This window comes from Diprion similis, chromosome 1, assembly GCF_021155765.1.
Source record: "Diprion similis isolate iyDipSimi1 chromosome 1, iyDipSimi1.1, whole genome shotgun sequence".
Taxonomy (NCBI): Eukaryota; Metazoa; Arthropoda; class Insecta; order Hymenoptera; family Diprionidae; genus Diprion; species Diprion similis.
In genome coordinates, this window is record NC_060105.1 from 3,833,762 (window position 1) to 3,849,873 (window position 16,112).

Genomic DNA, 16,112 nt, shown 5'->3' on the forward strand with positions numbered 1-16,112 from the left:
TTCTACATTATACAGCCAAGTTTTGATCATTTTTCAAATAACAGTAAGGTGACCTTAAGTTAAAGAGTAACAAAAGGATCGATGGTTTCACATATCCGATTCATGAGGTAAAATCTTGGATTGGGATTTTAGAAGGTGCTTCGACGAATGCTTTATATTCGGGTAATTTCAACTTGTCCGTCGAAGGACAAATATTCCAGTTACTCATGCACACATGATGTGAGAACTTTAAACCGTCGATTCGACAAGTGAGAGTAACGGTTAGCGACAAATCTTGATCGAAAAACCTGTTCTCTTATGCAGGATATTCGTATCTATAGATCGACCGTATGCTTATTTTTGGACATTGTGCAATCCTCCGTATAGATATACATATGTAACCGACTTTTGTTACAATCGCCAAGGCTTGTAATTAGCAAATTTTAAACGGACCAACCCGCGTTCACAAGCAATTTCATCAACCTGATTAACCCAGATCCAAGACCAGCAGACCTCTCCTGAAATAAATCTAACGTTGCGGCACGCTTTTTTCAACAATTCATTGTCTCTTTTTTGTGGTGTTGAGAGAGAAAACTAAGAGAAAAAAAGAAGAAAGAATTATCACGTCGTAATTCTTTGGTTTACGACTGTAAAATACGCGTGCGTATGTGCAACAAAGATAAAATGTATCCAATTGCGATCAACCGCGTATACATAGATGTTAACGAGTGCTTGCTTAATGCATATATTATAATCGCGTTCACTTTTTAGTTCTAACATCAAATACAAGTTGATTTTAGCTTAGTCTCCCTCTAATGTACAACGTAACAGACATGAATATCCTATAATCGCTGTTCTTTTTGATAACATAACATACTCAGACTTTTTCAAAGCCTTCTAATGGAATGTCATAAATTGACAAGTGAAGAATCTTATCTTTTATCAGAAATACAAATAGAATTTATTTACTTGAATAATCTATCAGAGAGTATCTCTGAAGGCAACATGTGTATATAGGTGGACAGATAAGGAGGGTGTTTGAAGTGCATAACGGTCTTTAAAGCGTCATTATTAACTTCACAGTAAATGAAATAACCGATATACATATATACATGTAAGTGACTCTATTCAATTGGCACAATTACATAATTTTCATCTAGATTTGTTTATATTTTTTGTTACAATCGATAGAGAAACAGACAATTACAGAGTATTTATCTGCGTAAGAAAGCTACGCAGTTTTATCACGTTACATACTATCAAAATATCTTTTCAGCCTTAGCGTTTGAATGAAACAGAAAAATCATTTTCACTTCAAAGTTCCCAGCATGATACAAAATTATGCCGATATAAAGTATTTCCTCAAATACAATTTACCCAGGATAAGACAGATGAATTAAGAAAGTTAGGAACGTCCCTTACTTTTACCTTTATTGCCCTTTCCACGACCCTTTCCTTTTTTTTTACCCTGTCTTTTCTGCTTCTTTTCCATTATTAACCTGGCCTTCAATATCTGTTCTGGTCTCTTCAACTCAGCTTTCCGAGCCTTTTCCTTTGTCTTTTGATTATGACGTGCCCAATGCGTATTGGATGTGGTTTGTACTGAAACAAGGAAAATAAAAGAAATAAATAACAAAGCGTTGTTGTGAACACATTAATATTATACAAAGTAAGAATGAGAAGAAAAAAATGAACAAGACACAGTTACATCAATTCTACAACATAATTTCTTACAAGCAATTACAGTTACTACTGGATAATTATCAAATAAAAGCTTAACCACCAACTGATTTTGTAATGAAAACAGATTAAATTGGCTATGACAAAACTGTCTGTATATATAACGATGCTGTTGAAGCCTAATCAATCTGCAGTTATCATTTATACCATGATGTTGGTATGCATGTATACTCAAGTATTATTTCTACACATTGCAATATAGCGGGAATGTGGACAGAAAATGGTATGATATTACTTAATCGTAAAGAGTTCAGGTTATTTCTGACACTGATTTTCAAAAAATAAGAATATTGTAGAAGATTATTGTAACCAAAAGAATTGATCATTGACCAGCAGTTACGATTTTTATGTTCGTAATTTTTATATATCATTCCTCCTCAGTTTTGATCAATTCCTTTCCATTCATATATTTCTGAGTAATTATCAGGCTCTATTTTTAGACCAGCGGGAATCTTTCATATCATACTATACATGTTTATCGTACAGTTAAATCATTAACCGAGCATTCACTGTCCATTAGCATACTATTCGAAGACTGTGTTTGTCTGGATTTCAAAAAAATTAAGGCAACGAATGGAAATCTAATGACGTACGCATATTTTAGACACTGAAATCACAAGAGACAAACAAATGGCTCAAACTTTATTGCATTGCAGGAATACTATGCACTCGATTCGGTGCATGGCTACATGGTGGGAAGGTGAGTGAATTAATGAGTGCTGATAGGATAAGAGTGTTTTTGAAGTAAGCCGTTGTTAAATAGGGCAATAATAGCCACAGACATAACAACTTTACCACAATAGATGTCCCATATGTATTTAAAGTAATGGTCAGATATACCCTAAGCGAATAAACAGAAGTCGAATATTTACATGACACAGATTTCAGTAGAAGGTATATATTGTGCACTTGAAAAAAAATCTAGTGAAGCATGGAAAGAAATTAGATAAAAACGAATACAGCGAGTACAAGCAAGGTCAAATCCAAAATAGTTAATCAGGATTTAGAAAAAGTCATTTAGCTGGACCCAATAGCAGGAAACAACGAGAAAACCAATTACTTCAAGTGATATTGCCTCTCTTAATTGGCTAACTGAACAGAGATGAAAATCAATGCAATCTTGGAGTGACAGACGGTACAATGATCTACTTCCTGCCATTAGCTATGACCGAATCAGGGTACACTTATTTTAACTCACGACAGAGGCACAGTGGGAATGCAAGGAAAAATAATGACGTGTTATAGCGACTTGTATACATATGTTTGGATTTAGATTTCAAATATCTGATTTAGAAATTAACCCTATCAGTACCTCTCAGTTGTTTCTTATAAGCTTACAAAAATATGGAAAATTAGTGTTCAAGTTATCATATGAAAAACGCGGATGATGTTGTTTTGTCTTTAAATTTAGAGAAAAGAGAGGTAATTGAAAAATTGTAAACTCACGTTTCTGGAGTTGTTCAGGTTCCTCATCATCATCATTGGCAGTGTCCACCTTTGATTTTTCTTTCCATTGTGAATAACGGTTTCCTTTGTATGTAGCAGGGATCCACACACCTGATTCTGTGCGTATCTTGGCTGATTTTGGCTCCTGCAACGAAAACAAAAAGACTATAATGTTAGTAAAGATTTGTAAATGGTGTATAAATTTCAGGATCCAGATCAAAATTGTACAAATAAATTTGCTCAACGGATTGAGTTTTAATTTAATTACCTTTTGAACAGTAACCATCTTCTTCTTTTTACGATCCCAACGTTTCAATTGTGTTTGAAGTCGCCGGGAATCTTCACTATCTGCGGTCAAATCCATTTGCATTCTTTCAGCTTCTACAGCGAAACTGTTTACTGCCAGTCTGTAAATGTATTTGAAACAATCGAAATCATCAAGTATAACAAGATCATAATCACATGCAAATTCAGTGGCGCATCAATCTTTTAGAGCTCCGAGCTGAACTTTGCGGCCAATTGATTAAAAATGTAATAAGGCAATTGGAAAATACACTTACCCAGCCTCAGTGTGTTTATCTGAAGCAGTGTAAGGGATATAAAATTCTTCATCACGTGTCACTTTTTGTTTCTTTTTCTTTTTCTCCTTGTAAAGATCGTCCATTTTTCTCTTTTTTGGAGTTATCACAGAACTAAATGTAGCACTAATTTCTTCCGCACTGCTAGGCACCAAATTCGACTTCTTTGCAAGCTCTAGAATAAAGTACAAAGATACAAGAAATAAGAAGACCTCGTTAACTTCACCATGAAATTCAACCAATTAAAATTTTACCTTCACTTGCTATGGTTTCTTTCTCTTCTCTTTCATCCATCTTTCTGTGAAAGTTTGCAATGTTTTCCCTGTGAAAAGCTCGTTTGGCTTTCATTACCGTATAATCAACGGAAGATGGTTTTGTACCAATTTCGAATACCGTCTGAAAATGAGTTTGTCCCGAATCAATAATAACATTGTTAATAAACGCAACAGCTATAGTAAATCTCATATAATTATAAAGGTTACACACTCCTTGTGGCCTGTAGTTCTTCATCCTGCTAAGAAAATCTGCAGCCGCAGGTGTCACATCACAATATTCTGGTATTACACCTGCCGATCCAATTTTTAGTTCTTTTACTCTCTTGACGCTATCAGCGGAAGATCCTGGCCTCGATCTGATATACTGCTGATATGCATTGCCACATACCTTTTTCATATTTTCCTGCAGACAAAATTATAGTTTTCAGTAGCTCGTATTTATCATGAATTGAATCAGGAATCCTCTACAAGCAAAAATTGAATGATGACTCGAAAACTTACTATGTCTGAGCTATTTTCGTGCCAAAGGATTAATTCGGCTAGTTGTTCCTCCACCATGGATTGAGGCATCCTTCCTATAGCTCCTTCGGGAACATTTCCGGCAGGTTTAGCAGGCATAATGTGTAACGGACGACCAAGAAATAGATGTAAATCTATCAAGTATGAGTACTCATCTGGTCCAACAATACTGTAAGCTGTACCAGTGCGACCTGCTCTGGCGCAACGACCTGTTTGGAACCACGAAAATGTTTGTTATTTTCTAGAAGTCTGAGTTAAACAAATTGTAAACATATGCAGGATTACGTTGCACCAAAATTAAATATAAAAACTATAAAATCTTACTTACCAACCCTATGTACAAAAAGTTTGCTCTTGGCAGGAAAATTGAAATTGATTACATTATCCAGCTGCGGTATATCAATACCTCGGGCTGCAACATCGGTTACTACCAAAACCTTGACTTTACCAGTTTGAAACTTTGCTGCATTAATTTTTCGCGCAGATGGATCCAAATTTGAGTAAATGAAAGTGTTGCTGATGTTTGCTTTATCTAATATCTGTAAGAAAAAATTTGGACATTACAGGAAAACGATTATGTATGTAGAAGTAAAAGTGTGATGATAAATAAGTAATTACCATGTGAATGTATTCAACATGATGTATGGTAGCTGCAAATACAACGGTCTGAGACTCAGGTTTGACAATATTCTTCAATAAGCACAAAAGAACAGCGAGTTTTTCTTCCGGCCGAGTGGCGATGAAAGCAAGTTTTAACTCATCTGGTAATTTGCTTTCTACATCCAATCGCAAGAGAACAGGATCGCTCAGTCCAGCTTTAGCAAATTCGACCAAAACTTTTGGCAGAGTTGCAGAGAATAACAAATTCTGCCGAGAAGTAGGGAGTCTGTTTACAATTTCGTGCAATTGTTCGCCAAAACCCATTTCAAACAGCCTGTAAATTATTTTTAAATTCAATCTCGATTCATTAATTCAATGGTTTACAATTTGCTCACCTGTCTGCTTCGTCAAAGACAATATATTCAATGCTATTCAACTTGAGATCCATTTCAATGCAGATGTGAAGAAAACGACCAGGTGTAGCAACAATTATGTCAGGATTTCCATGCAGCGCACTAAACTGATTATCCATGCTGTCTCCACCCAAAATCACTGCAGCTTTTAATCCAGTAAAACGACCCAATTCCTTAATGAATTTCAAAGTCTGAAGAGCTAGTTCTCTAGTTGGAGAAAGGACTATAGCTCTTGCGCCAGCTTTTGCTTGACGCATTTTAAGCTTCTCAAATAAAGGAATGAGAAAACAGGCTGTTTTCCCGCTGCCGGTTCTCGCCATAGCTACAACATCCCGTCCTTCGAGAACTAGAGGAATTGTCTGTAAAAATAACACGAGTTATTGATTAATAGAAATGAGAATATTAAATTGAAAGCAGTTGTAACTCACCTTCCGCTGAATGGGCGTTGGTATTTTATACCCTCGTTTTTGAACACCTTTCAATACAGGAAAACTAAGACCCATAGCTTGAAATCCGCCTGATCTTTTTCCACTCTTTTTCTTAGTGACTTTAAGCTGTCCATCATCATCGTCATTGCCAACCTCATCTGGATCAGCGAAGCCAATAATTTCGTCCTCTGGCATTCTAAAAATAAATATGATAGCTGTTTAAACTCGTACAAGATAGTAAGCAGCTTTTACGAATTAGAAAGATACATCAACAATACAGCCACGCAAAAAAGAAAGACATATCAACTGCCGACATTATTGTCGATCAAATACTAATAGTGGCCATAACCTCTTCTTGTGAAAGTATTCGCTGCCGTAGGAGAAATAATTACTTTTATGATACTACATCTACTTAATCGCTTCTTTACGCACAAATTTAATGTTTATAAAATACATTCTTGATTACTGTCAGCATGTTTTCACTTACTTTCGAATGCAGGCTGTCTATTATCACGTGGATACGGTTAAGTTGGTGCAGAACAGAAGCAGTCAAATGCAGTCACAGCAGAAGTCCATGAAGACTTGACGCGAGACACTGTGGCGCAAGCGCAAAGCCCACGACTTTGTGACGTCCAATAACAGGAAGTAGGGTCTTAGAACTAATTTTCGACCCAACTGCAGCTCAGTGGATAATACAGAACGTAATGGTTACCACGGTTACCATTAATTTCTGCTACCATCCTTACATTTGTCAACATACCCTTGATAAGTCCTCAAAAAATTGAATTGGAATGTGCTATAGAAAATTGCTGATCGGGGAGATATTTCACCGCAAAAAAAATATCCTGCCAAACCACCTGAATCGAGATATTTCTCTCATCAGCAATTTTACACATCTCAATACGATTCTAGCAGCATTTATCAAAGCTTTATTGACGATGGCGTAAATCGTAGCACGCATCGCTTCAGATGTTGGTAAAAAAAAGTTTCATCGGAAATATAAAAGATTTTATTATCTGGAACAGACAGAAAATTTGATTAGCTGAAAGCGACGAAAAGTGTGATTAACTGAAACAGACACAAGGTCAAATTTCATTAGCTGAAACAGATAAAGATTTGATTAGCTGAAACAGTAAAAAAATATGATTAACTGAAACAGATAAAAGGTTTGAGTAGCTAAAACAAATTAAAGGTTTGAGTAGCTGAAACAGATGAAAGATTTGATTAGCTGAAACAGACAAAAGGTTTCGTTAGCTGAAACAGGCAAAAGGTTTGATTAGCTGAAACAGGCGAAAAGTTTGATTAGCTGAAACAGACGAAAGGTTTGATTAGCTGAGACAGACGAAAGGTTTGATTAGCTGAAACAGACAAAAGGTTTGGTTAGCTGAAACAGATGAAAGGTTTGATTAGCTGAAACAAACTAAAGGTTTGGTTAGCTGAAACGGACAGAAGGTTTCGTTAGCTGGAACAGACAAAAGGTTTGGTTAGCTGAAACAGACAAAAGGTTTCTCTAGCTGAAACAGACAAAAGGTTTAGTTAGCTGAAACAGACAAAAGGTTTTTCTAGCTGAAACAGACAAAAGGTTTTTTTAGCTGAAACAGACAAAAGGTTTAGTTAGCTGAAACAGAGAAAAGGTTTGGTTAGCTGAAACAGAGAAAAGGTTTGGTTAGCTGAAACAGAGAAAAGGTTTCGTTAGCTGAAGCAGACGAAAGGTTTGATTAGCTGAAACAAACAAAAGGTTTGATTAGCCAAAACAAACGAAAATACGATTAGCACAATAACAAAAGTGCGTGCACCGATAAAAAAAATTAGTTCGTTGCCCTGAAACAAAAGAAAATACAATTACTAAAAAAATACTGACATACAACTAAGATATGATCTATAAATACTTACGACAAGATTCTTCACCATCACTGTACACTCTGCGATTTTTGTAACCGTGAATTGACCGCGAGCTTGTAAATGTCGCGCTTTCTCTCAGAACCAAAAGGTATCAAGTCAACGCGCAAGACGCATGGTCAATTTAAACTTGAAAACTCAGTTGTTCGTAACGAGATTGATTGAACAGCCGAAAGCTTACTTTTTCATATGCTGTTTACGAAATCGTCAAGCAAAAGCGTCGATCGATTGATTCGCATTATCAAGGTGGCGACAGTTTCGCTCAAATATAATTCCTTGACTATATATTTTCTGACTCTTCCCGTCAAAACATTCAGAATTCCCCGATATTTTCCCACGAAACTTAAATTAGGTAATGTTGGGCAGTTTTTACGACTAAAAGCTCCAGAATTTATGCACTTTGAATAAGTAAGTTTGGATCTAAAAAAAACATTGTATTGCCTTCGTTTCACACGAAGAATTAGAAATTGAACGATCCCATTTCTGAAAGTTAACTTAACTGAGTTTACGAAGCATAGCTGAAATTTGGAAACGATTCTTTAAAAACAGCACGTTTTTCTTCTTTATGCCCAATCATATCTCCCTGACGTTTTCCTGACTTTTCCCGATGAAGTGAATTCCCGGTTTTCCCGGGCCGTCGCCACCCTGACTCGATCACTGGATCACTCGATCTCTCGACCACTCGACCACTGGGTCACTGGATCACTCGGATACGGGGTTACTATCACTGGATCACGCGATCTCTGAGCCACTGGGACCCTCGATACGTTCGATCCCTCGATCAGTCCGCAAGGGAACATCAGTAATTTCCGGCCCACATCCACAATCTTCATTGTTTCTCTACTAGTTATCCGTGTATCGTATAATAGTAATAAACGCCTTCCAACGCACCCCCACGACGGAGAGGCTACAGGAGGGTTACAATTGCAGCAAAAAATTGACAAAAAAAAGTTTACAGTCGCTCACGCGAATCTTATTGTACGCATTAATTGAAACATAAGAAGCCTAGAAAGTATCGTCTGCCACCTAAATTCCACGACAAAACTCGTCTTCCACCCACATAAGTAAGTGCGATAAAATATTTAAAGAGCGCAAACCTGTGTAAGAACCTGTATGTATATACACGACGCTGTTTTGAGGTGTATATGTGCGGCACTGGCGAGGCGTTGGGATTCGCGCTATCGGACAGTCGATCCGCAAACGTGACAGCAACAAGACAGTATATGTAGGCTTGGCCAAGAAAATTTCTCTACATTCATTTTGCTGTGATTTTAATAATTATTTAAGTTATTTATTCCATTCGACGACCCTGTTGGGCTATATATACATATATTTTTGAATAAAGGATCAAGGACCGACTATACGACGATCGCCAAACAATAAAGCCCAGATCAAATCACCAAAAGATAAGTTATCACCAAAAAGGGATTTTTATTCAGAATTTTATCGTTCTTTTTAATTATTTATTATTAATTTTGTATTGCTGTCTCTTTTTATTTATACTTCTTTATACTTTTATTTATACTTATTTATACTTTTATTTATATTTATTTGTATTTTTATTTATATATATATATCCATTTCTTTTCATATGTTTATTTTATTCTATTATTAGTTTGAGACAGTATATTTTATAATTTTAACCTCATAATTTAATTTATAAAATTCGTTACATAATTGGCGCCCGAACAGGGACAATTATGTAACGAATTTAATAAATTAAATTATGAGGTTAAAATTATAAAATATACTGTCTCAAATTAATAATGAAATAAAATAAACATATGAAAAGAAATGGATATATATATATAAATAAAAATACAAATAAATATAAATAAAAGTATAAAGAAGTATAAATAAAAAGAGACAGCAATACAAAATCAATAATAAATAATTAAAAAGAACGATAAAATTCTGAATAAAAATCCCTTTTTGGTGATAACTTATCTTTTGGTGATTTGATCTGGGCTTTATTGTTTGGCGATCGTCGTATAGTCGGTCCTTGATCCTTTATTCAAAAATATATGTATATATAGCCCAACAGGGTCGTCGAATGGAATAAATAACTTAAATAATTATTAAAATCACAGCAAAATGAATGTAGAGAAATTTTCTTGGCCAAGCCTACATATACTGTCTTGTTGCTGTCACGTTTGCGGACCGACTGTCCGATAGCGCGAATCCCAACGCCTTGCCAGTGCCGCACATATACACCTCAAAACAGCGTCGTGTATATACATACAGGTTCTTACACCTGCAAGGATGAAATTGATTACAATGCTTCATTTTATAGTAAGAAACTCAAGAATAATAGTCAACCACCTAAACTATACATCAAAAGTAGTCTTCCAAGTCCATGAAGCTGCTCCAGGCACGCGTCTACGATGCTGCATCTTTACGAGCTGCCTGAAAGACGATCATTGCTGTTCTGCATGTTGAAAGATTGTCATGAAGTTTTTTTTTTATATTCTACATTTGTTCAGTGAAATAATTTGAACTTTGGCGGATAGTTATACTAGATCTTTTACCATGAAAATCAAGAGTTAGATATATTAATGAAATTCTATAAAATGCTTCAAATTAAAACAACAATGTTTTAGTATGACATTGATCTTTGATATCAGAATTGTTGATTTCCCCACCGTCTTCTTCGTCTGATTGATCTGGGTCTTGTTCTGTACTTGTTTTTTTACTTGTAAATATATGAATATAATAATTTGTTAATGTCTAGATAATAATTTTTACATAACTTTCTTAGTTTTTTTCTTTATTCACAATACCTAGACTTTCTGCTGAATTAATTGTTGTGTCATCGACGGATTTAATTGAACAACAAGTTTATTATCTGATTCATTTCAACCATAGTCAGTAGGATAAAATTCATTCGGTTGCGGGAGACAAGCATGCCTCGAAAGATTTTGTAAATTTTGATTTGAACAAAATTTTCTCCGGCTGACTGTGGTTGGGAAAAGTCAGATAATAAATTTGTTTCTCAATTGAATCCACCGATGACATAGCAATCAACTCAGAAAAAAATCTCGGTATTATAAATAAAACATAAAACATTATACATAAATAATTATTTAATCATTACTACATTTTTATATTTATATATCTACAGATGAAGAAATAAATACAAAACGAGACGAAGACGACAATGCTGAAATCAATAGTTCTGATATTAAAGATTTCAATGTAATAATGGATGAATGTTCATAGAATTACCTTTGTCAAACAAAATGAGCATACGTTATACAGCATGCACATTTTAAATATAGAATTCTTTCAAGTGAAAATCAATAAGTAATTTTTTCACCTTAACTTACAACTATTCAATAAAAGAATAGACTGAAATTTTGGGAAATGACGGTGTAATATTACTTCGGCTTTGAGATTTCCGAATATTGGTGCGGATTTTCTCGGAATTAATCCTTAATGTCATTGTAAAAGATTGTTTTTCTTATCGTAAATCATTTTATCGAATTTCATCGATATATTTAAGTCTCGATTTTAACGGTAGAAGATTTAGTACAACTATTCACCAAAGTATAAATTAATATACTGAACAAACATGTAACATAAAAAAAAAAGAAAAAAACTTCATTATAGTCATTCGACTATTTCGAACAACAACGATCGTCTTTTAGGCAGGACGTAAAGATGCAGCTTCATAGGCTTCGAAGACGACCTTCGTTGAATCTTAGAGCGGTTCAAATAGGGCATTATTTCAGATTCCGCTCTCCACTAAAATTTTTGTACTTTTCACTAAAGAATAGCTCAAGTAAAAGGGCTGGGCTGATAAAAATTTTTTACTACCGCCTCGAGCACATCGAAATTTCGAAAAAACGCTATCCTAGGGAATTTCAAAATTGAGATATCCTTGAATCCTTCAGCGGCTATGTTTAATTTGTATGACGAAACAAAAGTTATTGTAAGACCTGGCATGCGTGCAGTTTTTTATAGTGCCGAAAAATCTGCATTGAAGTTCATTGCAATGTTTAAAAGTTAAGAAACTTCTTCATCTAAGACTTTCAAGATAGATATTTTAGTACTCGAAAAAATCGCACGCCTCTCAGGACTCGTAAAAACTTCTGTTTCGTCACACAAAACATATCCACCGAAGGATTCAAGAAATATCTCAAATTTGAAGTTCTCGAAAATAGGCTTTTTTTGAAATTCCATCGTCGTTGAGACAGAAGTAAAAGAAAATTTTCATCCCAGCCATTTAGCGTTATCTATTTTTTAGTAAAAAAGTGCAAGAATCTCGGAGAAGACCGAAAACCAAAAGAAAGGCCCTTTCTTGAACCACCCTGTGAAATGTATCCTGTAGATGGAAGACTATTATTTTTGTGTTTCTCACTATAAAAAATAGCATTCTAAACAATTTTATCCCCGCAGGCATGAATATTGAAAATATTTTTTCACCCTTACTTATGTCGGCGGAAATAGAATTTCGTCGTGGAATTTAGGCAGAAGACGATATTTTCGAGGCTTCTTATATTTCAATTAATCCCTTCGATAAGTTTCGCATATGCGGCTATACATTATTTAGTCAATTTCCTGCTGTAAATTGTAACCCTCCTGCAACCCCCCGTCGTAGCGGTGCGTTTTTAAGGCGTGTACATTACTGTTTTGTGATACACGGATAACTAGTACAAAAAAACGAAGCCTACGGAAATGGTGTAATGAAATATGTCGTTACCTCCCGGACTAAATCACTCGACCCATCGACCTCTCGAACTCTCGGTCACAGGATCCCTGGATCACTCGATCTCCCGATCACTGGATCACTCGAGCACTCGATCACTCGATCACTGGACCACTCGATCACTCGATCAAGCGCAGGATGGCGTCAATTTTACCCAAAGAAAATTCCCTGAATCTTTCCGTCAAAAACTACAGAATTCCCTCCCAGATTCCCATAAATATTAGGCAATGTTGGGCAGTTTTTATGACTAAAAGTTCCAGAAGTTGTGCAACTTGAATATATAAATTTGAATGTAAAAAACACATAGTATTGCTTCGTTTCACAAGAATAATTAGAAATCGAACGCGATACCATTTCCGAAAGTTAGCTCAACTGAATTTACGAAGCATAGCTAAAGATTGAAAAAGATTTGTAAAAACTGTCCGTATTACTTTAGGATCCATAATAATTCCCCGACTTTTCCCGATAAACGAAACTCCCCGAAAATCCCCGGTTTTCCCGGTCTATCGCCACCTTGATTATGAATCGTCGCGCAAATGACGCGTCTGATTCCCGTGATTAATCTACGCGCAAAAAGGCGCGGCAGATTAATCCGTAAAAAAATCTTAAATGTCTAGGACTTGTCGCAAAATTCTGTAGAAAACCAATTCGCATCTGCGTCTTTTTGAATCCGACACATTGCGATGCGAATTGTTGTTCCGAGATGCGAGTCAAGTCCGGGAGGGAGGTTGGAGGGCATGCATTATTGTGTGGCGTGACGGTCGGCGGTCCTCTTCGACACGAAGTCTTCGAGCTCAGCATCTCTCCCCATCTAGCGTACCACGGAACGCGATAGATGGTCCAGAGATGCGTTTTGCCCAGTCAGACGATCACAGAGATCAATTGAATGAAGTAATTATAGATAATGTCTAAATAATTGAATTCAATGAGGATTGAAAAATGGTAGCAAAGTAACAAGAAATGGGAAATTGAACCTCGTTAAATTTGAAAGTTTACTAATAAATAGTTCGGAAACTTTTATATCCGGTCTTGCATGTGTTTCTGGATGAAAATCACTGTGATCATTTGACGCTGTGGATTACAAAAGTTAATAACATCGCGGTGCATCGCGACCTTCCTACCCTCGCCTGATTCCCAACGGAACCACCCAACAGAAATGTTTTAAAGAAATTCACACGCACATCCACATCAAACCCTGCGACGGATCCCACAACGACCACCTACCTACCCGATTACCTATATTCGCTCTAAACGATTCTCCATTTTTTCCAACACACATCATTCATCCTCATTTGCGCCGTGGTCACCGTGACTTACTTTTTCATTACCTGTGGGGAGCAAAACGTTTTTGTACCATAGTCAGCGAGAGTATTATTTTAAACATTGCTGGCGGACTATCGGTACATCAACCTTTTGTAAAATGGATTAAAAACATCCTGTATGCTTATCAGCATTTTTCTAAGCGAGCTAAGTCTGTGGTTGTTCTATAGTTGCTGGGCATTAAAAAATTGAAATTCAAGATTCAAGATATATCATGCAAGCTGATTACGTTACGTTATGCCAGACTTTGAAACGTCATCAATTAAACAATCATTGGAATATGTTTAAACCTCAGGTTTATCCATCACTTAAACGACATCATTGTAATTATATAATCTGTAACTAAACACAATCTGTTTTCGCGAATGTTGAGTAAGTGATGGTAACCTGTCGCGATGCTCATTCCACTTTCAGCAACGTGCAAAATTTTTAACTTTGAGTAACTGTGGTAAAATAGGTCAAGTCTGATAAGAAAGAAAAAGAAAACGAAATTCATTGACTGAATAATTCAAGCACCGTTGAGATCGCGAATGAGCCTATCCATGCAGCTAAGAAATCGAAGATTTGTACAACAATTTTTACCGCCACGCCACGTGACAAAGGAGTCCCAGGGAATTAATACCCGTAACCTAAACACATGCAAACTCACCAACGTTGCTGAGTAATGGAGAAGTTACTCGGATGTCTCTGCTTAACTCTGGAAAAAATGAAAAAGGAAGCTTGAATTAATTCAGCAGACTAGATTTTCTATTATTACTGTTGTCTACTTCCATATTTGTGTGCCGCATGTTACACGTTGACAAAAATTAGGTTTCAAATGCAGTACGTTGAATTTTAAACAATAATTGAAATAAGTTTTCTTACCTCCTCCGGGTTGCTCCATACTTTAGATGTATGTGTAGTAGTCCTCGTGGCTTCTCAGGATGTACGGTGGTCACACACTTTTCACACTTTTCACACTTTTCACACTTTTCACACTGCAATGAGAATATAATAAAATAATAACAGGCTAATAAAATAAGAAGAGAATATATTGAATAAATGCATAAAATTACTGAGCAGCTAAAATCATGTACGATCAAAAGGGACACAGTAATTAAAAATCATATCGAATGTGTACCTTTTAGTTTTATTCACTGCATAGCGGGTGATTTAATTTTTATTGTGCTGTCGGAGATCTATTGATTGGATTACGCCATTTGGATCATCTCTGAATGTGGTCGATAGTGCTGCAATATAGTGTGCTCCTGTTAACAGGCCAGAAATAAGAAAACATTTTATTAGTATTTGTCTTGTAAAATTAATATACAAACGTTAAAAAATTACCGTTATTTTTTGTAAATATGACTAAGAAGAATACTAGAATACTAATCAATTTTAGCTAGCTGATAAATTTCTCCGATTGAAAGTAGCCCAGAAGTATAATCAAGAATGATTTCAAACTTGTACCTGCTTTCTAGTCTTCCACAAATTTGCGAGCTTTTCAACTTCTGCATTTTGTTTTCCAACGTATATTACCAGGGTCACTCAATGCGGATACTTGCTAACTTCGTTCATTCTTGCAGTTGTTCAATTCTGTAACCAGGGGAAGAACAAAACCGTAACATATTAATAATATCTGATTTAATTCAACACCCATTACAAATAATCGGTGAAAAATGATTGGGATTGTTTTATACCTGTTGTTAATATGTAATAAATTCATCAGTTCCGCTACCGAGTGATGTCTTACAAGATTTATTGACGAGGCCTTTCAATCTAGGTGCTATATGTTGCTAACGCCAATCAACGTTGCTGCAGTTTCTTTCTGCAATCAGGTAAGACAAAAAAATATTTTATTAGTACTTAATGTAACTGTAATAACGATTTGAACAGCATTAAAAATTCACCATATTTGTCCAACACATAATCTGTACGAGGAAGCAGTAACAGTTGACGATTTAGGTTTACTCGAAATTTCGAAACGAATTAGTAACGCCATTGATGCGTTAACTTTTGCTAAATGTAATAAAGGATTACGAAATCGAGGATCCCGCTAGCGATCGATCTCCAGAAAGAAATTCGGAGACACATGCAATCGCTCACAGTTTTTTCTTTCATAAGAAACGACGCCAAAATCAACGACGCAATAAAATTTTCATTCCACAAACGTGTGTTCACGTGAGAGACGCGATCCGCGAACAAACATCCGAGAAACAACTCGCACG

At 35.8% G+C, this 16,112-nt stretch overlaps 1 protein-coding gene across 1 annotated transcript; it reads right to left on the reverse strand.

Moving 5' to 3' along the window:
- Nucleotides 1-556: 556 nt before the first annotated feature.
- Nucleotides 557-6,529, reverse strand: LOC124406078 (ATP-dependent RNA helicase DDX54). The gene is made up of 12 exons (XM_046881432.1): nucleotides 6,466-6,529; nucleotides 5,979-6,174; nucleotides 5,533-5,909; nucleotides 5,156-5,471; nucleotides 4,866-5,076; nucleotides 4,520-4,746; nucleotides 4,230-4,421; nucleotides 3,998-4,139; nucleotides 3,726-3,918; nucleotides 3,434-3,572; nucleotides 3,166-3,310; nucleotides 557-1,581 (listed from the first exon to the last, which is right to left on the reverse strand). The coding sequence occupies exons 2-12, from the start codon at nucleotides 6,171-6,173 to the stop codon at nucleotides 1,385-1,387; spliced, it is 2,334 nt and encodes a 777-aa protein (XP_046737388.1). The 5' UTR covers nucleotide 6,174; nucleotides 6,466-6,529; the 3' UTR covers nucleotides 557-1,384.
- Between the last annotated feature and the right edge of the window lie 9,583 nt (nucleotides 6,530-16,112).